The sequence below is a fragment of the Rhinolophus sinicus genome, linkage group LG15 (assembly GCF_036562045.2).
Source record: "Rhinolophus sinicus isolate RSC01 linkage group LG15, ASM3656204v1, whole genome shotgun sequence".
Taxonomy (NCBI): Eukaryota; Metazoa; Chordata; class Mammalia; order Chiroptera; family Rhinolophidae; genus Rhinolophus; species Rhinolophus sinicus.
This window is the reverse complement of record NC_133764.1, coordinates 19,609,587-19,634,957: the sequence shown is the minus strand read 5'-3', so window position 1 is coordinate 19,634,957 and position 25,371 is coordinate 19,609,587. Positions and strand designations below refer to the sequence as shown.

The 25,371-nt window shown below is 34.8% G+C and overlaps 1 protein-coding gene across 7 annotated transcripts in view; it reads right to left on the bottom strand.

Moving 5' to 3' along the window:
* Window positions 1-237: 237 nt before the first annotated feature.
* RHOT1 (ras homolog family member T1) overlaps window positions 238-25,371 on the bottom strand; it is a 52,308-nt gene continuing 27,174 nt past the window's right edge. Inside the window, exons 9-20 of one of the 7 annotated variants that reach the window (XM_074320705.1) lie at window positions 23,657-23,755; window positions 23,330-23,560; window positions 21,128-21,212; window positions 20,611-20,756; window positions 19,535-19,635; window positions 17,924-18,054; window positions 17,166-17,249; window positions 15,033-15,152; window positions 13,838-14,040; window positions 10,911-11,033; window positions 2,818-2,961; window positions 238-1,356 (exon numbers count right to left, since the gene is read on the bottom strand). In XM_074320705.1, the coding sequence (XP_074176806.1) occupies window positions 23,558-23,560; window positions 23,657-23,755 (102 nt within the window). In that variant the 3' untranslated portion in view covers window positions 238-1,356; window positions 2,818-2,961; window positions 10,911-11,033; ... (6 more) ...; window positions 21,128-21,212; window positions 23,330-23,557. Of the gene's footprint in view, window positions 1,357-2,817; window positions 2,962-10,910; window positions 11,034-12,727; window positions 12,824-13,837; window positions 14,041-15,032; window positions 15,153-17,165; window positions 17,250-17,923; window positions 18,055-19,534; window positions 19,636-20,610; window positions 20,757-21,127; window positions 21,213-23,329; window positions 23,561-23,644; window positions 23,756-25,371 lie in introns of all 7 variants that reach the window. The other 6 variants (XM_074320703.1, XM_074320706.1, XM_074320707.1 and 3 more) reach the window with 6 other exon arrangements.

Genomic DNA, 25,371 nt, shown 5'->3' with positions numbered 1-25,371 from the left:
AAGAGAAAATGAACATATAAATCAGAGCAGAAACCACATTAGGTAGTTGTAGGGGAAAACAATTGGTCTTTTCTAAGAATAGATTTCCTCTTATACGTACAAGTCATACTTGTCTTCTTTCCTAATGAGTATTATCTTTTTATATAAAAAATAATTTTCAAGGTAAGAAAGATAGAAACCACAGGATTTCACTCAAGCGTACAGAAATATTTACTTTGTAAGACAAAAAACTCAAGATCACAGTACACAGTGGTTATTTATTTAAATACTTGAAAAGGTCGATGATGGAAAAAATAGGTTTATCATGAGTTTATATTCATTAGATTTATTTTACCATTTAAAAAAGTGCTGTTTCTAGATTATCCTAGCCAGATATAGAACACTTCATGACACATGCAGCTACCGTAATGTACTATAATAGACAAAGCCATTATAGAATGTTTTACACTTTGGGAGGAAATTCAGTAGTAGTAATGGTGACTGTTTATTTAAACTAAAAACATTGATAATATACAAATCTTTTCTCTCATTTGATTGAAAGGGCTATAAAATTCAACATACTGACAAAGGAAGCAACATAATCACATAGGTAACACCTCTGCTAATTGCTTTTGGCTTACTCCTTCCTTTTAAAGGAGAACCTCATACTCAGCTGTACAATTTTCTAGACTGCATGATGGCTTCAAGGCTGGCTTGCCCTAAGTGACTGAAAGAAAGATGTGTTGGTAAGCGGACGATGACTCATTTTTTTATTTTTTTTTCAAATGGAGAGAAATGGCAAATTGTGCCTCGTGTACTTCAAGAACCCTCAAGTCATTCTGAGTAAATGTGAAATAAATAAGTGATCCGTGAGTAAATAGAATCTGTGAGCTGACTTAAACCTAGGACAGTGAGCCAACTGAGATCACTAACAATACCATGTGGAAATGACTAGAAACATCATTTCTAGATTTGGGAGACCATATCGTGCCTGAATATGTACACTATTTACAAAATATTCCCTTTTAGCCTCTGGAATTTAGCCATTTTAGTTTGGCTGTTAAGCTGTTTCTTTCCATATGCTAGCCAATACTGCAGTTATAACTATCATTAAAATACTCTTATGCATGAATTATAAATATTAATAAAGTAACTCTGCATGTATAAATATGTCAATATTTCTAGCAGAATTTAAAGCATTCAGAATGTACATAAAAGTATTTGTTTTTGGTAGGGGCCAGTATTTTTTTTTTTTTTAATCATCGTTGTTTCAATAATGCTTTGTACATAGCAAAACCCAAAACTGCAAAAACAGTAGCACCAAAACTTGCTCGAAGCCAAAACGTGGAGCTCTTGAGGTCAGCTTGTGTCACGTGCCTGTAGTCAGAAAATATAATTAATGTTTAAAACACGATTAGTATGAAAATACCAGTCATATTAACAGTCTACTTTTAGGGAAGTATTAGCACACTTGTCAGGCTAATTGCATACAGTAATGCTTACCAAAACCATTCATCAATATAGCCACATGTACACTGCTTAGATAATCATCTTATAATGTGTAGACATTAATAAAAACAAATGTCTTTACAATTAGCTACTATTTGGGAGTAAACAACATGTAAAATTTTATATACTTTCATCACATGGGAAATGGAGAACTTAGACAAATCAACCTACCACTTTTTCATACCACCATGGTCCTTCAAAATGAGAGGTAAGACTGAGATCTCACAATTTTGAGAGCCAATTTCATGGAACTTAAAAGTGCAATCTCAAGTCCCCAAGAACTGAAAGCTATCTTGTAAGCAGTTAAGCGACAAGTGACAATACTTTTCTAAGAGTAATGCTTAAAGTCAACTTTGGAAACACTGATCCCCATAAAAATTTACCAAAGGGAGTAGGGAAGATGTTCCAGTTTGTATTAATTTGGTTACTGCTGATTAAAGAAAGTAAAACAAAAACAAAAAATAAACAAATCCTGGTATTAGACAGGCAGTGACAATGGCACCAACTAAAGGACATAATGTAACATGATGGACTGAAAGGTAAATGACATAAAAAAAAGCAATACTGTGCATGACAAGCACAGGGACAGCCTGTACCACCAACGGAGTTTGTGAGCATGCTCAGTTAATACCACTACTAAGCACCCTCAAGAGTCTCAAGTATGACAGCTTAAGCGAAGAGGATAAAGCTCTAAAGCAAAGATTGGGAAGATATTATTCAAGTGTCACTGAAATTTTAGTTAAGTGAACACAATTGAGGTGATGTAGAAAACTTACAGAACTAAGAGCTTAGAGTGACTGTCTAGTTTAGGTGATTTTACAACTAAGATAACAAACAGATTTGAAGCAAAAGTCAGACATCATTAAAAAAAAAAATCCAAGACACTGACATATGCAAAAGAATTAAGAGCCAAAAATATAAATTGTACAAAACTATTTTGCCTCAGTAATAGTCAAATAGTGAACAATCAGATTAGTTATCACAAAACGCAATCTGTACATCCCTAGAAACAAGTCTTGAACAAGCCAGACTGCTCCATGCTTATCACCACAGCAAAACCACACAGCACTCCCATTTTTCATCCTCCCCAGTGTCTACTAAAAAAAGAAAAAAAGAAAAAAAGAAAAAAAAAAGTCACTCCCTCCATAATTTTTATTTCCCAATTTCCCAAAGTACAGTGCTAACGCAGGTTCATTCTACCTTGCGAGTTAGTTCTTTCAACAGCCAATGTTTTATTGTTTTAAGTTAGGAAAGAGAATACTTAGGTTTTAGTTTTTCCAGGTGGAAAAACTCCAACAAGGCCAACCTACTGGTCGTGGGGAATGTTACCTGGCTTCAAGAAAAAGTGGACCATGAGATGACCCCATGAAGATGGACTCTTCCACCATGCTGACCGCGTGCACCTGGTGAGTGACGCTGCCTTCGTCGTCTGCTAACAGCAGGGCGCCCCACTCTGCTACCCGGGCTCTTAACCTTGTACACACATGCACACAATTTGCGGTTCACAGCAGAGCTCACAAAAGAAGGGGACTGAAAATAACATCTCTCCATTAAACATCCTACACAGAAATTGAGTTGCCACCCTATAGGATGCATCCCATGCTTGTTATATTTAAAATAAATGTATTCTATAGCAAATTGCCAAACTTGAAATCTATCTCTATGTATTCTTTAAAACACTCGACTGCTATGCAAGGAAACCGAAGGCTGTCATGTACATTCTCTATATAGCCCTCAGAGGCTGGCCTGGGTATGTCCAAAACACTAGGAGAAACCCTTGAAACCAATACCCTAAGCAGTACCTGACAATATGTGGTGACCTTAAGTATTCATTCAAAATGAGGCTAACAACTGTTAGTCATGAAGTTTACAGGCGCTCCTAATTTCAGACTACCAAAAACTACAAAATACATCTGTGAAAAATTGAGTCCAACATCCCAAACTCATGGACTGTCATGGACCTATGATGAGAATTTCAAAGTTTACAACTCCAAGACTCCAAGTTAACAAAGATGTACAGAATTTAAAGTGAGAACACAGGCTAAAAGTGCATTAGAGCTTTTCCTTCAAGTTTTGGTCTCTGAGTTTTTCATGCATTTTCACTGATGGAGGATTTTTCTAAAAATTTTTTACATTGATTTTCTAACTTAAGCAAAGAAAGTGGTTAGGACTAAAGTTAACGGTAATCACATTGAAATCAGTCAAAATAATTTCTCATAAATATTCAAGTATGGAATCTGCTGCACATAGCTAGCTCCCTTTGTTGTATTTTAAGAAAGTATTACCATTCACAAAATAATATATTCTGACTGACTTTATGGCTTAGTTTTCTCTTATATTTCAAGATACTAATTATTATTTTTCCCAAGCTACAGTATAGCTTTCAATAGGCAAAACATGTAACATGATGGACTGAAAGCTGTTCCTATTTATATGTGACAAACAATATAGATATGTGCTCAAGACATAGCTAGTTAAAAACTCAAGGCAACTATTAACTCATTAAATATATTTCAATGATTCTATCAATGTTGTAGTAGTTGTTTCAGGTGCTTTCAGACATGGAAAACTAAACTTCTACACATAAGAAAGCTACTTTGAGAACTACTTTATGCCTTTACCAGGTACATTTAAAGGCTGCGTTAACCAGGCTCCATGTATAAAGGAGAAAGCATTTATAATGGAAGGCACATTTGTCATTGCTTAGCTAACTGACAACACCTGAATAGAGAATAGTGCAATCTTAACTGTATTCTGTAAGTATTAAGCACTGAGTCAAGTTTGTCATTTTTGGTCTCAAGTAGAAGCAGAGTAACAGTTTCATAAAGCTGCTTCCCAGTTCACTTCTAAATTCAAGCAAAAATAATTCTTCCACAATTCAAAAGTATAATTCTTCCAAACTGACTCACATAAAACATCATTTTAGAATACATTATAATATCTTACCGCATACTTTTTCTTTCTTCTTCGTATCTTTTTTAGTATTAAAAAGGTAATATATGTTCATTATAAGGTATGTGCAAAAGTAGGAAGAAAAAAAATCACCCAGAATCCCATCACCTAAAGCAATTAATTAAAATTTGAGGTATTTTCTTTTAGAATTTTTTCTATATATTTCTTACATAGCTATAAACACAATGTATGTAATTTACTTAATTTTATATCCTTTTAAAAACTTACTATTATGTAATGACTTTTCCATAAATTATAGAAACATCACTTTAAATATCTGTATTATATTCCATTCTCCTATTGGTCTATTACCATTTACTGGTGACTATAACTAAAGTAATGAATATCTTTCTACATAAGATTTTTCTCTATATTTAGGACAGTTTTCTTAAGCTAGATTTCCCCAAAAGGAATATTACAGGGTTAAAAATAAAAATGCAAGTGTGTGTGTGTAAAGGGTTCTTTAAAAAAAAATCTGTTGATATACCAGAATCACTGCATTTTCCTACTCTATGTGGAATAAGATAATTTAGTTCAGAAGTATCTCTTTTGAGAACATAAGAAATAATGACTAAATGTTGGAATGTAACTTTGATTAATCATTTGAAGCTTGTCAGAGCTTTCAAGTTCTTAGGTAGAAAATTCTTGTGTTTTGGATGCTGGCTTTCTTTCTTAGAAGGGCTGAGGGCCCATATATCGATGAGACGACAGGCACTTCTAATGGCAGCCACATTGGACTTTGGTTAGCTAACTGACAACACCTGAATAGAGAATAGTGCAATCTTAACTGTATTCTGTAAGTATTAAGAACTGAGTCAAGTTTGTCATTTTTGGTCTCAAGTAGAAGCAGAGTAACAGTTTCATAAAGCTGCTTCCCAGTTCACTTCTAAATTCAAGCAAAAATAATTCTTCCACAATTCAAAAGTATAATTCTTCCAAACTGACTCACATAAAACATCATTTTAGAATACATTATAATATCTTACCGCATACTTTTTCTTTCTTCTTCGTTTTTTTTTTTAGTATTAAAAAGGTAATATATGTTCATTATAAGGTATGTGCAAAAGTAGGAAGAAAAAAAATCACCCAGAATCCCATCACCTAAAGCAATTAATTAAAATTTGAGGTATTTTCTTTTAGAATTTTTTCTATATATTTCTTACATAGCTATAAACACAATGTATGTAATTTACTTAATTTTATATCCTTTTAAAAACTTACTATTATGTAATGACTTTTCCATAAATTATAGAAACATCACTTTAAATATCTGTATTATATTCCATTCTCCTATTGGTCTATTACCATTTACTGGTGACTATAACTAAAGTAATGAATATCTTTCTACATAAACTTCTAGTCTATTTTTATGATATTTCTCAAAATAGATTAAGGAATCAAAATATAGTGTCCAGCAAAGATGAACTGCAACATAAAAATCATAGAAAGCTTAGTTAACTGAGCATGCCTCAATAACAACATACTTTGAATAGGAGGTAGGTGTGCATCAATGTCAAAAAATGCTTTACCAAGTATAAGAATCAAAATTTAGATGATCATAGATACATGGGAAATACTCCATGGGAAACATAATATCTACATGTTAACTACTGATACTTAAAGATCAGAATAGGCGAACTCCGCCTTGGAGTTTAATGAAACAGCAAAACTATTTTAAATTATAAGCAGCAGCAGCTTACTTAATGAGACTCTGTAACACAAACTCCTGTGTAATTTTAAACATATGACTTTGTATCCAAATTCACAGAAAAGCTTTGTAAGGACCTTCATACAAGGGAACATAGAAGTTTCATGCGGAACTGAAACACAGGATGGACTTGGCTGGGTACAATATTTTACTATAACATAATACCCTAAGAACTCTTACTTTCCCAACAGAATCTCTGTAACATTTGAGATTTCTAGGACCCTGTCCTCTTCATAAAGCAATCTTATGAAAAGGCAGTTCATTTTGATACGACGATGATAAAATCCTTTCTTCAAAAAAAGGTCTCTTATGTTAACATGATTTTAAATTACGTAAAAGAGGACCTTGGGTGATTATTAAAGCATATGGGCAAATGAAGTCATTAACGAATGGCTTAAAATAAATGTCACATATATCCAATTTCAAAAATACATTAAAAAATACAACAGGTACGATGACTGTCTGTCATACCTTTGGGTCTCTTGTAAATACTCAGTGTAAGCTATGCACTTGGTTGCTCAAGTAAAATGCTGCTACCAAATTTAAGAAGTAACACGAACAATTTATATGGCTAATGCAAATAATAAAATGGGTTACAAGAAATCCTAAAATCAAAATATGCATCAAAGAAAATCCCACCAAAATAATAAATTGTAAAATAAATAATTTTGATTGAATTACAGGTTAGGAGGAGTGGGTTATACACAGAAAACTAGCTGGGAAAGGAACTGAGAGGAGTTAAAAAAAAAAATGACTAAGTGTTCCAGACAAACAAATGAAAATGAACACTTAAAGCAACGGACAAAATAAAGTTCACAGCACAGTACAGTATAGTAACATCTTCATTTATGCAAAGCAGGAGCGTTCTGAAGTCAAAATAATAAATACTTAAACTAAAAGCCTGGGTAGTTGAAACCAACAATCAAGTTCACTCTTATATAATCATTTTAATACTTTCAGATTAAAAGGTACTTAAAAATTAAACTATAATCAAAGGATATTTTTCCCCACTAACGTGATTTACACTATTTGAAATGAAAGCATTACCAAAGATTAAAATCATCTGACCACATGTTAATCATCTTGCAAATGTATTTAAATTAAAATAATTCCAGTTATTCATATATTATTCTAAAGAAAAACATAAACCTATCCAGATCTGAAGGGTGACCTTATAATTACCAAACAACAAAGTCACATGCCAGATACATAGTTTACCACTTCTCTCACATGTTGAAATCAATATATATTTAATTAAATTGGAAAGAAAAACATTTATTACTACTTTCTACTTAAAATGTGTACTGCCAGTATATAAGCTCCATAAAAGGGACAATCTTTTCTGATCAAAGACACATAGCTAGGGAAAAAATGGACACTCAGAAATGAATCTATTACTGCCTAAATAAAAATTAATTATAGGCATAAATCATCTCATGATTAGGTTATAGCACTTCCTTTTTTAGTATGACACTAAGGTCACTGAAAATGTAACCCAAGTTTAAAAAAAAAACATTTTTAACAACATGATATTTAGCAAGGTACTTAAAGACAGGTCCTTATCTTCTTCATCTTCATATTCTGCCCCAGCTCACAGCAGGATCCTACCTAAAGCAGGTACTTAATTAAGTATTTAAATAAATAAAGAGGTGGGGATGAGATAAAAGGGAGAATGTGGCCTCAAACATGTATTATCTCTGGAAGTAATTTCCATTTCAGTGACCAAATGTTTTATAAGCACACTAAACCAACGCACTCATTTGAGACCAACGTGCATGGACCAATATTTGTCTATCAATTTCTTTGCAGACATTTAATGAAACTTTTTGCTTAAATGAAAATTTTAAAACTGCTCTTTTACATTTCTAAATCAAACACTAGGCATGGTGGATTTCTAAAACCAAAGATTTAAGACTTAGTGTTGAGTGAGAATCCTCCCTACTGAATTACAGTGAAAAATTCTAAAATGATTTGTACTCAATCAATCAATCCTTTTTCTGCTTATGTAGCATTGAGATACAAGTATATCTAGCATGGCAAACCAATGATGGCCAACCGCCAAAGGTTGCCAAAACCTGAGAAATACTAGGGTAAGGTGATTCCATTCTCACCCTATCACCTTGTGTCTTTTCCTTGTAATTTTTCATGAGGAAGGAGTAAGATGGAGGGTGGGGTGGTTAAGCGACACTTTCCTTCCTTAGGTGTACTTTTGTGTGTGTGCCTACAACTCTAAGCCGTAGCGTCAGACTAAGCTGGCAAACTGGTGGTCTATAATCATGCCTTGTTTGTTCTGATTAGTACTTTTAAATTTTAAAATTTAATTTTTATTATTTAAATATCAGGAAATGTCTAGTCTGACAGAATCAAAAGACCTGGTGACACCCGGCCTGTACAACAACCAAGTGGCCAGAGATGAGTTGTGGCTGCCTCGTTTAAACAGGACCCGTCACAGTCCCCACTTCTCTTATTTCTTACCCTGAGCCACCTCATTCATTTACATTATCCATCCAGACCCTGCAGGCACTTAAGGTTTGGGCCTCCACCCCCACCTGTCTTATCTATATCCCTCTGTCAACTATTAAAAAACTTCAATATACAACTTTTAAATTTTCACTGTACTCCTATCAAATAAATTATTGAAATACTACCAGGGGTCAAGGAAGGAGTTCTTTGAAAGGTACACTGGTTTCCCTCCTCACCTTTTTCATTCCTCCCATTCTTGATTATCAGATGTCAGTGATGTACCTTGACATTATCATTAAATTCCTTCTAGTTTATAAACAGATGCGACAAAAGGCACTGAGTTCTCTTCGAGGATCACTGCACAGAGTAATATACTATGAGCAAGCTCATCCAATAATGCACACCCCACCTATTTCATTTGGAAGCTGAACTAAACCAATCTAAGAATAAAATTGTCATAAAGATGCAGACAATGAATCAATCTGCAATTCTGGACAATCAAGAGCTTCTAGAATAAATAAAATAGATGGTCTGTGATCAGCAATTAGTAGGTGCCAAAGCGAGTTCACCAAGCATAAGACACCAAATAGATGTCACTTCCTATTGAGATAAAATTACTACATTGGTAAATAAGAGGACTGTGGTGAGGAATGATCAGGAATGATGAGGTCACTAAACCACCTAATTTAAGAAAAGGCTGAAAGAAATGGGGATGTTCTACCTGGAGAAGAGAAAATTCGGGGAGACATGATGGCCGTCTTCAAATGTCTGAAGGATTGCTATGTTAAAGAGGGAGTAGAATAGTTGAATGTTGTTCTAAAGGGCAGAACTAAAACTAAAGGAAAGAAAGTTATAGGGAAATCATTTCAGACAAAAATAAATAAATAAAAAGCAAAAGCAAAACCCCTCTCCAATGAGGAAAGCATTCAGCAGGTAAGTAGCACTCTCTCAGGAAGGCTTGCAGGAAGGAGAGGTTAGTCCGCATGAATTCTAGAATCTCTTCCAACTCGACTATTTCCAACATCAGAACTCCTGAATATTGTTCGGTTTGAACTAGCCTGCACGTTCTCAGTCGTCATGAGAGAATCTGTCTGTTACTACTTTATAGGATGCCATTCAAAGGACAGAGGCAGACCTTTACCACCAAAGGAGTGTGGTGATCCCTTCAAAGTAGTCACCTGAGATGGCTGCATTCTTACACCAGAGCTGCTAGTACCCAAAACATCACCACAACTCCTTTAAAAGGCTTTCAAAGTCAGTTTCCGACTCACACAAGATATATCCTCACTGTTTCATAGCCACACCTACTACACTGCTGGTAGACGCAAACTATCCTCCTTATGTGGTTACAGGCAGAGCCTCGCCCGCAGTGAGAGCCCAGTGGTAAACCAAGTAACTGACCCAGTTCTAACCAAAATCTGTTTAGCTTGATCATCTGTCTTAATCAAGCCCAGTTCCCAATGACGTTTGAATGATTTCAAAAACCTATTTCGCCTTAGACACATAAAAATTTGACACTGGATACAAATTAATATTACATAGGCTCTTCAATGCTCACAAAATATCAATGTGAACAAAGGTAGCATGACCAGAATAAAAATATAACCTTCTAAGTTCACTGCTTTGAGGGAATGTAAATAGCCTCTTTTTTTGTTGTTGTTTTTCTTTCTCTTTTAAAAGCATATTACTTTCTAAGCATACTTCATGTTTGGAGCTCAATTATAAAGACCTGAAAAACTAGTGCTATGGATCTTTTTTTTTCTTTTCCACATTCCTTTGAATCCTTAAAGTTGGTTATTATCCTCATTTCCAGAAACCATGTTCTTTCAAATAAACATTCCAGGTACTTATAATAGAGAACTTTTCAAACCCAAGATATTGTTCACATTAGTATGGTTTTAATAAGCTGTATTATTTGAATGTAAGTTAAATACAGTTTAATAGCTGGGATCGTGTCTTTTCCTTACTATGAATGTCCTAATCTATTTCTACAACTCTCAACCAAAAGATTTTAATCTCCTTAAACATATCCTCTAATATGAAAGATATTTTAACTTCCTTAATGAAAAAAAATCTAACATCTTATAGTTCCCTAAATGTATCTATTAACTTAAAGACATTATTAAGGATGATTCTAAATCTAAACCTTGTCACCACAGTGAGAATTTTGGTGGAAGTTAGTTGGGCATCAATAGGCTTCTTGTCTTTGTAGTTGAGTATCTATATAATAAATACTTATCCACTTTTTTCTTTTGTATTTTAACAGAATGCCTGGTACCCAGTAAATAAAGTTAAGAACCTGTTAAGAACTGCAGTGAAGATTTTGTTCTTTACAGATTGCAGCAAGTCTGAGTTGAGGAAGTTCTGACAGATGCAAAATGTACACCTGTTGCAGGTGCACATACAGCGTAACCGGGCATGGCTGCAAAAACACACAGAAGGACAGGAGTTGAGTTCTTACTTACAAATATGGCACAAGTCAGGGTGTGCCGACTTAAAATAAAAATAGATTTAGGCATAAGCAACACTAAGGAAAAGGATAGTGTGGGGCCATGCTGAAGTTGTGCAGAGTTCCACATATACCAAAAATATAATAAACAGCCACAGCTCCCTCCTCCCTCCCTATAGAAAATCTAAGGACAATTACCTAACACTTTTGCTTTTTTTGGAGGGGGGGATGGAATTATTATTACAAGAGTTTTAGTGGAATGAATATGCACAGCAATAGATGGCACCCTCATCTAAATTAATAAAAAGAAAAACTGAGGAAGCTGTAGCACCCACCAAAAGGACAAAGTTTGCTAACATTTAAATAACCATTCCCTCCTCTTCCTTCTTTTCCTCCTCCCTCAGCATACACACATGCCTGAAAACCAGGAAGGAGGAGAGTGACAAATACACAAAAGAGTCAAAAGACGAGTATATTCAACCCTGAGGTGATATGAACAACATCGTCTTTAAATTATCAAGCACCCTGGCTCCCAAAGGAAACCAAAGTGCTTCATAAATTTCCACTTGAACAAAATATAGTGTTAATTTCATCTGCTACTAAAACACAGCAGCTAAGTATGACAGTATGAAACTCTGGGTAAGGATGTAAAAATCAACAATGGATCCAATTGGTATTAGACATGAAATTTAGGGAGGCTTTCTGACTCCTTTCTGGTTGAGTGGAGTTGCACTAGTTGGCACAGGCACATGGGGCAACCCGTTTCACCTCCATCCTAACAACCAAAGTAGGGGGTCTCCAATGACTGCTCCGTGGTCAGAGCCACTCAGCCAGACAAAGCCATCACACCGGCCCTAAGAGGCACTGGCGCAGAACCCACTCAGAAGAGCGCCACCTGATGAAGCAATGCCATCACTTCCTGTAACACCTGAACATGTTTTTTTAGAGGCTTCTCAGTCAAAGGACTGGCCCATTCTGACTTGGCTTAGCTTGAGAGATCTGATGGGACCACAGCACACGGTGGCATGGCGGTGGAGGTTAGCAGCATCCCAATAATGCCTAATTCCCAACATGAAGAAAGAGAAGAATTAATTTTTTTTAAAAAACTCTTATGGGCTCAAGACATTCCTTTTTAAAACTTGACTTGTGATGATAAACATGTCACTGCTACTAAGTCACTGCCAGCTGTCATACTGGAATCCATCTGTTATTTTATAAATGAATCTGACTTTTCAACATACACAGGCTCCACCCACCAAAAAGGAGGGATGCAAAGTATGCTTAGCAACAGGGAGATGCTTCATGAGAAGGAGTTTGCTATTAACCATATAAACAAGTATCCAAGTATGTACATTTATCATATACACACACGCATACGCACACGTGCGTGCACACGCGCACACACACACACACACTGCAGTAAGACGTTTTAAAGATGCAGATCTGAAAACACAGTTGCAGTTACTTACAAGATTAAAATAGCACATCTACACAGTAAAAAAAAAAAAAAAATAGACACCATAGTATACAGATAGGCAGTAAGGCTGACCAAGCAGTGCGTTTCTGGATAATTACTCAATGCTAATTGTGGCAAAAAAGGAGATTTGCTCATCTGTAAGAAAATGCCAACACAATCCCATAGAAGCCATAAAGAAAAAGTAACTTACAAAGCAGTTTTTAGAAACACCCAGATTTTTCTCAAATTCTCTATCCTATCAGTGTTGCCCATGTCTCGGGTGAGGCTGTCTCTGTAATGATCCTCTCTGTAGATAACATACATGAGAGTTTTAAAGCAAAGGTAAAACATAAATAAGGTTGTGCTTATCTTATAGGAATAGGAAGGACTTGTTTTCCAATACTAACAGAATTTCAACAGTTTACTTACTGCGTTTAAAAAAAAAAAGTATTGGTTAATGGAACAGCAGTAAAGATAACTCTGACTTGAAAACTCCATAACAAATGAACACCTTTCCGAAAAATCTTAGTTTACAGCAACATTTAATTACTCTATTTTGTACTGTAGTTTTCATAAGAAAATTTCAGAGAATAACATAATCATTAATAGAATAAACTGTAAAGTCCTGAGAAACGCACTGCCTGAAAACTTGCTTGTTGCAAAACAGAATCTATACAAACACAGTACCTGAGGAGAATGCCATTAAGAGCCATGCAATCTTAAGGCAGTTAGTGAACTATGAAGGTGACCAGTTATGTGCTTGTGCATATGCACGTATAGGTATACAATAAATGTACATAAAACTTGTGGCTCATAACACAATGTAAAACATTTATATAACAGGAATTCCAATTATAACTACTTTTCACAGCACTTAAAAAAGACACATACCCATAATTCAAACATAAATTCATAAAAGATTTTAGAATCCTTCACATACGCTGTTACTTAATCAAAGGAAAAATATAAACTTTTTGTCCATATGGAAATGCCTTATAAGCATAAAGCAACATGTGCCAACCGCATTTTATTGCAGTAAGACTTTATGCTGGGTGGGGGCTGAGTTTTCCTGTACTATCCTACTAAGATAATTACAGCCTGCTCTAAAACACAGAAATACTGTCAGAAGTACTGTTTATATAATTTCATCATGGCACCCACACCAAACTTGCATTTACTCAAATTTGTACCTTCTCATTACAAAGTCTCTTTCTGTTGCTGAACAACTTCTGTGTGACAAAGACTGCAGCCTCGCGGCCAACAATGGCATGCAATGCTATGAACCATGCAACGTGAAAATGATGGCGGAGCAAGTACTTACGGGTACATGGCCATTGTTGTCAATTTAACAAAGATATCTTTACTGGGTGCATCAGCAGTATTGCAAGTGAAGGCTTGTGGTGGAGGCATTTTGTGTTTCCTGCAGAAATCAGTAGGTGAAATACTATATTCTTGTTTAACTTCATGCAGGTCTGACTTTGCAGCTATGATTAAGCAAGGTATTCTGCTGTCCATAAAGTGTTGCTATGGAATAAAAAAATGAAGTAAGAATCTGATGACAAGTTCAACAATTACTCCATTTAATTACACGTGCACTAAAAATTTTCTCTGGATAGGCAAAGCATCAATAGTTTCAAAGAGTAAGTAAACTAAGAGGCAAACATTGGCAGTGGTCCAGGGCAGTCTCAGAGGAAGACCAGGGCCACTTTTCTGGTAACAATATAAGCCTCTAACGCTTCTTCAGATTCACTACAATTAAAAAGAATGTATTAAAAAGACACAACATTTTGAAATAAAAAGAAATCCACCTAAATTCTTCTATCTAAAGCACACTATTTTCATTTTTTTATATTACCTCTAGAGCTTAAGCATGTGCATTGATATATTTCTATAGTGGCAGTCATGCTGGACATAAACACTTAAAAATATAATACTGAGTCTTCCGCGTTTTCAGAATTCAAAACTGTTTTTTTTAATGGCTGCCTGATAGTCCACTGGATTATTTTATCCTCATTTGGTAAACCATCCTCCTATTGTTACATATTTGAATTATTTCCTGTTTTTTGCTATTAAAAACAATGCTAGAATAAATTCCTTTGTACATAGTTTTTACTCCTACTGAATCTCATTGATCATCTTAAAGTGACTGATAATTCAAGCCTCTGGGTTTTCTCCTTGCTCTGACTATTACTATTCTTGGTGTAACTGGCAATATGTAATCCATTGCGCATTCCTCACAGCCACAAAGATCTTCCATTAGTACAGAGGTTCTTAACCTTAACTCTGCACATCAGAGTCATGTATGGGGAAAAAAATGTTTTAAAAAATATACATGTCTGGGACTTTACCGCCTCAGGATGAAACCAAAACTTTTAGGGACAGGACACAGACGTATATATTTTTAAAAAGGTCCACAAATGATTTTCTTACATTTCCCTGGTTAGAACACTTTATAATTACAATTACAATTCCATTAAGCTATATACAAAGTTAAACTTAGTTATAGACCAACAAACCTTAAAAATCCTGGCACAGTACTCAAAGGATTTGGGGTTACTGACATCATACACCAGGCACACAACATCACAAATGATCTCAGCCTCAGTTAGAAATTCCGACTCTGAGATATCATGCAACTTGTAAAAAGAAAAAGATAGTAAGACATATAAGTATCATAATATTGATGTATAAAGTCATGATATTTTATTACTTGCTCCACTTAACTTCCTAATTAGAAATAGTAGTTAAGCATAGTTTCTCAGACCATTTATAGAAGTGGGAAATATGGATAAACAAGTAGCTTCGGATTTTGTGGATTACAAATGGTGACTAAGGTTCTACAGAAGCTAACGTTTAATGAGTGATTAAAGTGTGCCAGGCAGGCCCTTCACCTGCATTCTCTATATTCTATAGATAAGATGACAGGCTAAAGAAATTACGTCAACTGCCTAACATAACACATCTAAAAAGTCGTTAGACCAAAATTTGAACTCAGATATGATTCCAAGTCTATTTTCTTCCTACCACACTACCTTTTCTCCCCACCAATCAAAAACACAAAGCAAAGAACTCTTTTTACTAAGGTCATTTTGTTTTGCTTTACTGCCTACACTTTTTCCATGTTTACTATAAAATTTCTAAAGAAATATCCTATCTATGATATGACAATGATCTAACAAGAGTAAAATTCAGCACTGAGTTATGTAAGACAGTGCATCTTTGTTGAGAAGAAAGGGTAAGTGTAGAGGCAGAAGTGACTCAATATATTCCAAATAAAACACTATTATAGCATGACTATTCAGACATGAAAGATACCTATTTAGAAAGATAGTGTAAGAATAAAAACAGGATAACTAACAGTAAGCAATATTTACTGGGTACACAGTAAGTAGAACTATACTTACAGGAAAAGAAGATAAAGTGTAATAAGAATCTGACAAGGAACTTTTATCATAAAGAGCAAAATATGCATAAAATTCAATGTGATCATTTGTTTGGTAGAATAAACTATTTCCAAAAAAAAAAAGAGAGGGAATAAACTTTTTCTATTACCTATCATTTGTTAGGAGCATGTCATATTAGCTAACTTAATAAGAAACTTAGGCTTAGAGAGAGTAAGCCACTTGCCTGAGGTCACATAGCTCATCAATGGTGCAACAGGGTTCATACTGAAACCAAACTGGATGGAAGGAGAGCGTATAATCTCTTTCTACGGCATTTCATAGTATCTTTTCAGTCATACCCTTCTTTCATTCATTTCTTAGGCTAACACATTTGTTAACTATACTCCTCCATGATAAATATTAGGTTGGTACAAAAGTAACTGTGGTTTAAAAGGTTAAAAATAACTGCAGGGTCTGCCAGATGGTTCAGCTGGTTAGAGTGTGAGCTCTGAACAACAGGGTTGCTGGTTCGATTCCCACATGGGCCGGTGGGCTGTACCCCTGCTACTAGATTGAAGACAATGAGCTGCCGCTGAGCTTCTGGAGGGGCGGCCGGATGGCTCAGTTGGTTAGAGTGCGAGCTCTCAACCACAAGGTTGCCAGCTCAATTCCCTCCATGAAATGGTGGGCTGTGCCCCCTGCAATTAAAGATTGAAAATGGTGACTGAACTTGGAGCTGAGCTGTGCCCTCCACAACTAGACTGAAGGACAACTAGTTGGAGCTGATGGGCCTTGGAGAAACACACTGTTCCCCAATATTCCCCAATAAAATTTATTAAAAAAAACTCAAAAAAGAACTGCGAAAACTGCAATTACTTTTGCACCAACCTATAGATAAAACCCAATTCAGATTATAGACACTACCACTAAGATTTTCGTATTATTTCTAATTAACTGTAGAGGGCATATTTTTTTTAAATAAAAGTAAAAAAAGAGTAAGAAGTTAACTTTTTTTTTTAATTTTCTTATTGTGGAATAACATACCATTAAGCATACAAATAGATGAATTTTCACTTATAACTACACCCATGTAATAGCTACACATGTCAAGGGAATTAACATTAATTCCAATGAATAAACCAGAGGGGAGGATCACACAAAAGCTCTACATACAGCCATTAAATTGAACCCAATTATATTTTCAAAGAGTCTTTAAAAAAATATACCTAATAATTAATAATCTTTATACGCCAGAGAATTTCTTACCAACAAGTATTTCTCTTGTCCATATACATAAACAGTGTTAATCGCATAGTAGGATTTATGATCATCACGAATTTTCTTTTGCCTCTGAAAATAACCAAAAATCCCAATATTTACAGTAAGAAATCACAGTAACTTGTTGTCATCAATACATATTCTCTGCGTACATGTGTGGGTATGTCATAAATAAAAGGGCATTCTTCCCTACACTATGTATTATTGATCAGTACAAAGAGGATATTGATTTTACGTTCCTTAGTTCTTAAGGTCTAAGACAAAAGATGCATTTGCTCTGCACAAAGTGAAAGCAGTAGCTGAAACACTATTTTATTGAAACTGTATTCCAGAGCCACCTGCTGGCAATTCTCATTATCCTATAATTTCACCCAATAGGAGACTCATCCAAGAAATACGTCTATCTCCTTACTCAAGGCAGTACTCCGATTTTAATATTCAATTCAAAGTACTGCCTATACATTTACCTCATGCCAAACACTATGTTAGGGCTTTCACATGTGTATTCATTTAATCTCCATCTAAACCCTGGTTTAAAAACAGGACAAATTATAGCTGTCATCAATAAAACAAAGATCAAGTCAGTTAAATAGGATTATTGTTACACTTGAGATTGCATTTTACTAATATACATAAGTCACTAAGTTCCAGTAATCATGTAAAACGGTTAACGGCTATAAAAAATTATGTGAACCTGTGACTATAAAAATTTGTTGGATAAAGTTCTGTTTTCTGAGAACTCTCACCATTAAGTTTCTTCCAAGAAGAGCCTGAAGAACTCCACTTTTCCCACAGTTTTTCATCCCAATTACATTACATCTGAACACATTTCTTTGAGTCTGTTTTTTCTGAAGGTCTATCTTTTTATCTCTTGTTACTAAAAAGAAAAAAAAAAAAAACTAATTATATACTACTTAGAGTCACTGAGCCTCCATTTCTCCTTCTGCAAGATAGGGTACTGCTATTTATCACTTTTATGAAGTGTTTAATCAATAAACATACTGTACAATAGTCAAGCTGTATATGAAATAAAGAACTAAATATAATACAGAAAGGACTCACTTAATAGAAAAAAATCATTTCTGAAAGTTGGCTGTGAAGTGAACTTCTAGTAAACAAATGATATTTATTTCATCACAAAATGAATAATTTCCATTCAAAAATGATATCCTAAAAATGAATGAAAATTGCAATGATTGTAGCCAACATTATATCCCATCTATTTTTTTCTGTGATAAATTACTGAGTTATAAACTAAAAGATGCTCCATCAAATCTGCATTATCCTGGATCTATAAATGGTAAAGGCATATGCACTCTGGGGGTATTGGCTTTTCAAATGTAAATCTGTAAAAGAGGCAAGCCAGAAAACAAAGCTATCTCAGCAGAGCAATGGGGCATCTCTTCCTGAGGTAAAGAGACCTTAAGCTATTGCACCAAAGATTCAACTGCAACAAAGCTCACTAGAGGCAAAAAACTGAAAATGATAAAAAACACAATAATTATGGGATAAATAAGTTATAGAATATCCACATGATGATACATTATTTAACATTAAAGATATATAAAAGTATACTTATTAATATAGAAAGATACCCATAATATTTTGTTGAGTGAAAGGTCCTCATGCTGGCTAGCAATGAATTCCTTACTCTTTGATGTTGAATTAAATACTGTCTAAATGGTTCAGTACTTAAAGGGCACTTGCTCTTTGTCTTGTGCACCTGAAACTAATTAAAAAATAAAAATAAAAAAATAAAGGGCACTTGCTTTCTCAATTTCAGATTGGCTGTCTTCTTGTGCTGGGGCTTCCTGTAAGATATGGCATTTCCCCCACCAATTAGGATATAAGAAACCCTTGAAATATCAGTTCCCTAATTTGTTATTTCCATACCTATGGGTTTTCTATAAATGGAGCACATTGCTTGACAAGAATCACCAGATCTGGGAAAGATTTACTAATACGGAAAAGGTAAAAAAGTCGGGAGACATACTTAATTCAATATTAGGGTTATGTGTTAACAGGCATTGTTTTTAATGTTTAAAGAAAATGAAAACACAGGACAAACTATACTTTCAATGGGATAGCCCTCCTTGATTTTCATCATGGAGTAACCTCACGAGTAAACCAGAAGTAAAACCTTTACTCTTTCTCTTTTAATAAACAATAAAATAAAGCATCTCAACTCAAAAGAAATCACCAAATCACAGGGAAAACAAATCACAGGGTGAAAAAGAAAGTAGACATGGAAGACTAGTGAAGGAAGATATGTTTATTTTCATACATTTTACATATGAAACTGCAATCTTAACAAATTTTTCTAATTTCTTTTTACTAATTAGTACTCAGACACTTACCTGTAATGGCTGAAGCTTGAGACTCTTGTTCAGTCAATATTGAATAGCCTAAGTAGCCCAAATACTCCAGGCATCGCTGTACATCTAAATAGGTCGTGAGCCTAGGACATGGAAGAGTTTAAAATGTGAGAAGTTCCTCAACGAACATTTATAGAAAAAAAAAATTTCAACCGCTCAAATAATTTTACCACCAGACACAGGTAAGTGTTGACAGGCTGTTGTAATTTTCCATGTGCCCAAAATACTATGGTTTTTCTATGCTGCTATTCTTAAGGAAGAGAATAAGGGAGGAAAATGCAAAATGTGGGGGATTCCTGTATCTATTCCACCGGCCCAGAGAGAATAAGGCCACACAGATGAGAAGTGAGATGCCGGTAAAATCTAGAGCAGGGATTTTTTTATATCATCTGCTTCCCAAGTTACATAGTATACTACAAATGTTGGCTAGTTGAGAACTATATGATAATTAAACCTGAAGAGATTTGTGAAAGGAGCAAAAATAACTGAAAAATACTTGATATTAGTTAGCCTTTTTTGATTTGAAAAAAAGAATAGATTCTGATGTTAAGAAAGTTAGTTTCACCATGACTAAAGCAATTATGTCCTCAGACACGCCCAGAGCATTTCCTTCGTACTCTAGGTACAGTGTCAACTATGCTGTACCCAGACTGTAGACAAACCCTCACTAAGAGTGCATTAAAAACAAACCCAAAATACTAAGTCTTTAGTGTCAAGTAAAATATGCTCTCCCTATATTCTGAAGATGCAAGAATTGTGTAATAGCAATGATGGTTCCAATTCCCTTAATCAAAAAAGTATTAAAATTTAGCTCACTTTTGATGTAAGACTCATTACTAGTTTCCCTGTACATCATCCAAAAGCAAACACATCCCCTCCTGATACATTTATTGAACATCTCAAGTTCATCACAGAGACAGCAGCAGCACTATAAATCCTGCTTACTATGACTGGAGCACTTCTTAGGATTTGGAAAACTTACAAAATGATGAATGTAATGCACCGTAATTTGAAACTAGTGGAAACTCTAGAGGAAAACAAGTGAGCTCTATACTCACGTCCACTGGGAAAGGAATCCCTGGTAGGTTATCCAGCCTCTTTCATTTGTACAAATTGTGTTATTCACATCTGGCCCCCAAGGTATGTAAGGAAAAACTTTAAACAAATCTTTAAGCTCATCAGGTGACAAAGCACAGTCTCTGTCCTGAAGATACACAAGGAAGTATACATAATGTTTATAGATCTATGACAGTAATTGCCAAACACAAAAATTCCCTAGACTAGTAAAGCTGTGCTTCTAAAACCTAACACATGAAAAGACATTTTACATTTTATCAAGAAAATTCCTTACACGTATACAAGAAAACCTATGCAAGAATTTATCAGAAATTAGACTTTTTCATCTTGAGGAAATAAAAGTAATAAATAAAAAAGCTTTTGCAAGTTTAATTTAAGAGAGTTTGAGCAATTTTTGGCTATGCGATGTGAACACCCCATAGCTAAGGGAAGAGAGTTAAATCATTCACAGAAAAATATTTTATCATATATCGTGGAAAACTGTAGCTAAAAGCTTACCAAATCATGCTTGTCAAAGGTGCTCTGGAGAAACAAATACGCATGATGATTTAATTCAGTAGTGCAATCAGGAGGTATTTTTAGCCTGTTGATGAAAAAATTTAAGAGTAAAACAAATCATTAATCAAATATTAAAATTTAATTTAAGAAATGAATATAAAACTGGAACAAGTCTTTTTGTAGGATAACACCATTTACAAAATGTTTGCTGGAGCCATTAAGGCTTTCCCAAGGAAAGTCACTAGAGTGACATGGTAATCCTCAAGAGTCATAATGATGCTCATTTTGAGTTGACATGTCAAGTTTTCTTAAATATCTGAAGGCCAGGTTGAAAATAAAAATTTTATAATGCTGGTTAAACTGTAATGGGCTGGTTCTTCCTATATAAACCAATTATAAGTCATAAGTCTGTCAACATTGTAAGGAGTTGAACATGACGTGAAGAGATGTTATTTCTGCCAGATGTGACCTTTCTGACCTACTCTAAATTCAGTTCGATAAACATTTATCAAATGTACTGAGCTATGTAGTAAGGACACAAAAACCAGACAGGCTCCCTACCTCTACGAAACCATATTCCAGGGGGAGATGTACTAGAAACAGATAATCTCACTGTCTCCACAGGATGAGACAAGTGCTGAGTAGGAGTCAGATAAGGATGCTCACAGGAAAGGGAGTATCTCTGGCCTGGGGTCTGTCACCTGAACTGGGATTTGAAGAAGAGGCCTTCATTTGCTTGGGGGGAGAGGGAAAGAGAGAGGGAAATAACATGGGCAAAAGCCTGGAGTAGTAAACAACATCTGATTGGTGGGCTATAAATAGTTTCGTATTTACTTCTAGAATGAAGGCAGGGGGTGAGCATGAGCAGAGCAGATCACGAATGACCTTGTGTCCCATGTTAAGAAGCTTGGGCTTTATCCTGTCTTGAAGGGAAGTGACATGGCCACATGTGTATTTATACAGCTATTAATCGAGCAGCAGCGTGAAGGACAGAGGCAGAGAGTTTAATAAGACAGCTAGAAAGATTCAAGTGGTGGCTCTCAGGGGCTGTTCTGCAGAAAATCCAAGGCAGAGAGCATAAAGAAATTGGGAGAGATATTAGTGTAAGCCACAAAGCCGTAAGAGATACAGTTTCCTCACTGTCATACTTAAGAAAGTAATAAGCAACCTCCTGTAGAATTTATCTACCCACATAAATGGCACAGAAAAGAAAATTCGGTGAAAAGGTCCTGGGAGACATTCATTCATTCAACATACATTTATCGAAAAATGTAGAAAATTACTTGAGCCAAGATTTAATAACTTTGATAAGAGAGGTTTCAACTTAGAACTAATTAATGGACCAGGAATCCAACCAGAAAGAACTTTGCTTCCTCAGTGATGGGGAAGGAGGGAACAACAAAATCTTTCTGAACCCTTACATAGCTAGCTAGGTGTGCTACGCTAAAATAAAAAGAAAGACAGCATGAAGATTACTTGCCACTGGAAAAGTGAAGAAGAAAGGCTGAAGCCTCAAAGGCCAGATTTTGGGAAGTCACTTCCCTGGGTTACAGGAGAGGCGTCCTAAAGTAAGGCAGTCTTCTGTTTCAGGGTAACAAACAAGACTTACAAAATAACCACAAATAGATAGGTTTTTGAGGAAAAATACTTATTTTATCCCGAGCTAAGAACAGGCTATATACCTTACGGAGGAGAAGGACTAATGAAAAGAGAAGAGAAATGCTAACCAATATATTTCTCATATCTTCACTCCCAAAACAAGTTTGTTTAGCATCTTTTATCTCCTTTCTCAAGTAAAATGAATAAAAAAACACACAAAAACTTGTATTCTCCACAAGAGGAAAAGGAAAAGTTTGAACCATGCTACATAAATCAGTGAGTTTCAACTGGGGATGATTTAGCTCCTGAGGGAACATATGGCAATTTCTAGAGACGCTAGACCTTTTTGGTTGTCACAACTGGGGGAGGAAGTATTCCTGGCATCTAAGGATGTGCTAAACATCAGATACTGCTTGGGACAGACTCCACAACAAAGAATTATCCAGTTCAAAATGTCAATAGTGCCGAGGGTTGAGAAACCCTGCTATAAACCTCTCTATAAATCTAAATTATTCCTGATTACCCCAAAGCCTACCTATGTGCCAAACAAAATTTTAAAATACTTGGCAAGTGAAATCAACTAGAAAGCCAAAAGGTACGTACAAAGGGAATAAATATTCAGGTGTCAAATCCAGATCATCATCATAACCAAATCGCCGAAGCACAGTCCAAGTAGTTTCGTGTCTCCCTCTCTGGATAAAAAGTGTGTGTAAAAAAAGAAAACCTGAAACAAAATAAATTAGTAAATACAGTTGATGTGAAAAAGGGTACAGAGTCACCTGGGAGAAAAGCATGTAACACATAATGGCAAGAGCTACATTCATGAACATATCACTGTTTAAGATAATTAATTCTTATAGTTTTTCTCAGCAAAAAAAAAAAAAAAAATCCCACCAAGATATGCAAATGTCTGAAAAAGAAGAGGGCTACCTGGAAGAAGTTGAGTTCAGCATCGTTGAGGGTACCATCATTATCTTGATCGGATATTTTAAATATACGTGTAAGGGCTTTTATACAGGCTGGTTTCATCTGTAATCATTGAGGAAAGAAACAATTGTTTTAATTTAAATAGTTGGAATTTTTTAATATGATTTTCATAAGGAAGGCTAAGAACAATTCTGATTGTTCTCACTGAAAAATACGTAACATCAAATACAAGCAACGTGAAAAATGAACTAGAGCAAAGCCATTTACTTTTACACTCAAATCTTTTTAAATAAATGAGGACTGCTATTTGGAACGGTCAAACTCTCCCCTCATGACCACAAATCATCCAAAGATAGGCAAAAGAGAAGTTCATCTTTAGAAAAGACTCATTCTTCCAGTCATATAAAGAAATGTTTACTTATGCCCTCCCTCATTCCATAAAGAATTCCAGTGGATTTATAAAACTAAGGGCTTTCCTTCCCAACTTCTTTTAAAAATTTCAGTTTTACTGCAGTATGATCAACTGCTGATATTTGACCATCAACCTTCTGGTAGCAGAATGGGACCGGGAGCGCACGTGCACCACAGCTGGGATATAAAACGTGCTTATTCACAAAAAGGTGGCAAAACTGCACTGGCTAGTAAGTGTAAAAGCCTTTCATTAAGTTCCTATCATCAGATAAGAATTACTTACATTTGAAAAATGCCTTTTGTGACTCTAAAACTTTTATAAGTAATGCTGCTGGAAATATATTTTGACAACTTCCTTAATATTTGTTTTAGGATTTATAATGGGTAGAACAAATATTTGACTATTTAAAATAAGACCCACAAGCTTCTAATCTGTATAATTGCTACAGAATAATCACTGTCAACAATTTTGAGAAAATAACACTTGCAAGAAGATCTCTGAACACTCTGTAAATTGGAAGTAGATCTCTTATGAACACATCTGAATCAGGAATTAGATGGCAAAGAGAAGAAAAGTATACTTATTAACTTCAGTGATATGGCTATCTAGAGCAAATTGTAATGATGAGTTTTGACCAGGCTATCAAACTCTAATGCAGAAAATGAATTTTTCTAAAAATAAGCAACAGTTTTTCCCCCAAACATAACATACAATCCCTTCTTTTTTTGTTGTTTTAAATGGGGTCTCTAGGAAAGCAATTTGATATAGTGACTAAAAGATAAAACCTAAGATATAAAGAGATTAGAAAGAACAGAGAAAGTCAAACATTTAGATATCATTGGAAGGGGCTTTCTTTATAATAGAGTTATAAATGGACTACAACTTATACTATCTACAATCATGAATGTTTCAAAAAATAAAGAATGGTAAGATATTGCTTCTATACATGTGATCCTAATACTAGATATTCAAGATTAATAAAGATTACATTGTTACATTTTATTTACCCTTTGAAAAATCTGTTATATACTAACCTAAATGTTTCAAAAAGTAGCAAAAAATTAGGATGTAAAGAATAGAATCTAAAAATAACTTTTTATCTTGTGCAAGTGGTTTTTCCTCACATTATAAAAATCTACATTAAGAAAGTAATTTGAAGAAAAATAAACAGCGATGCATTTTTCATTAAAGCTTGAAATGCATCACAGGAGCTAAAGTGCTCTAACGTATTGGCTCAATGTGATATTTAACTATTAACTACCTTAAAATATAACATCAGAAAAAGACCTCTTTTAAAAAGTATTAA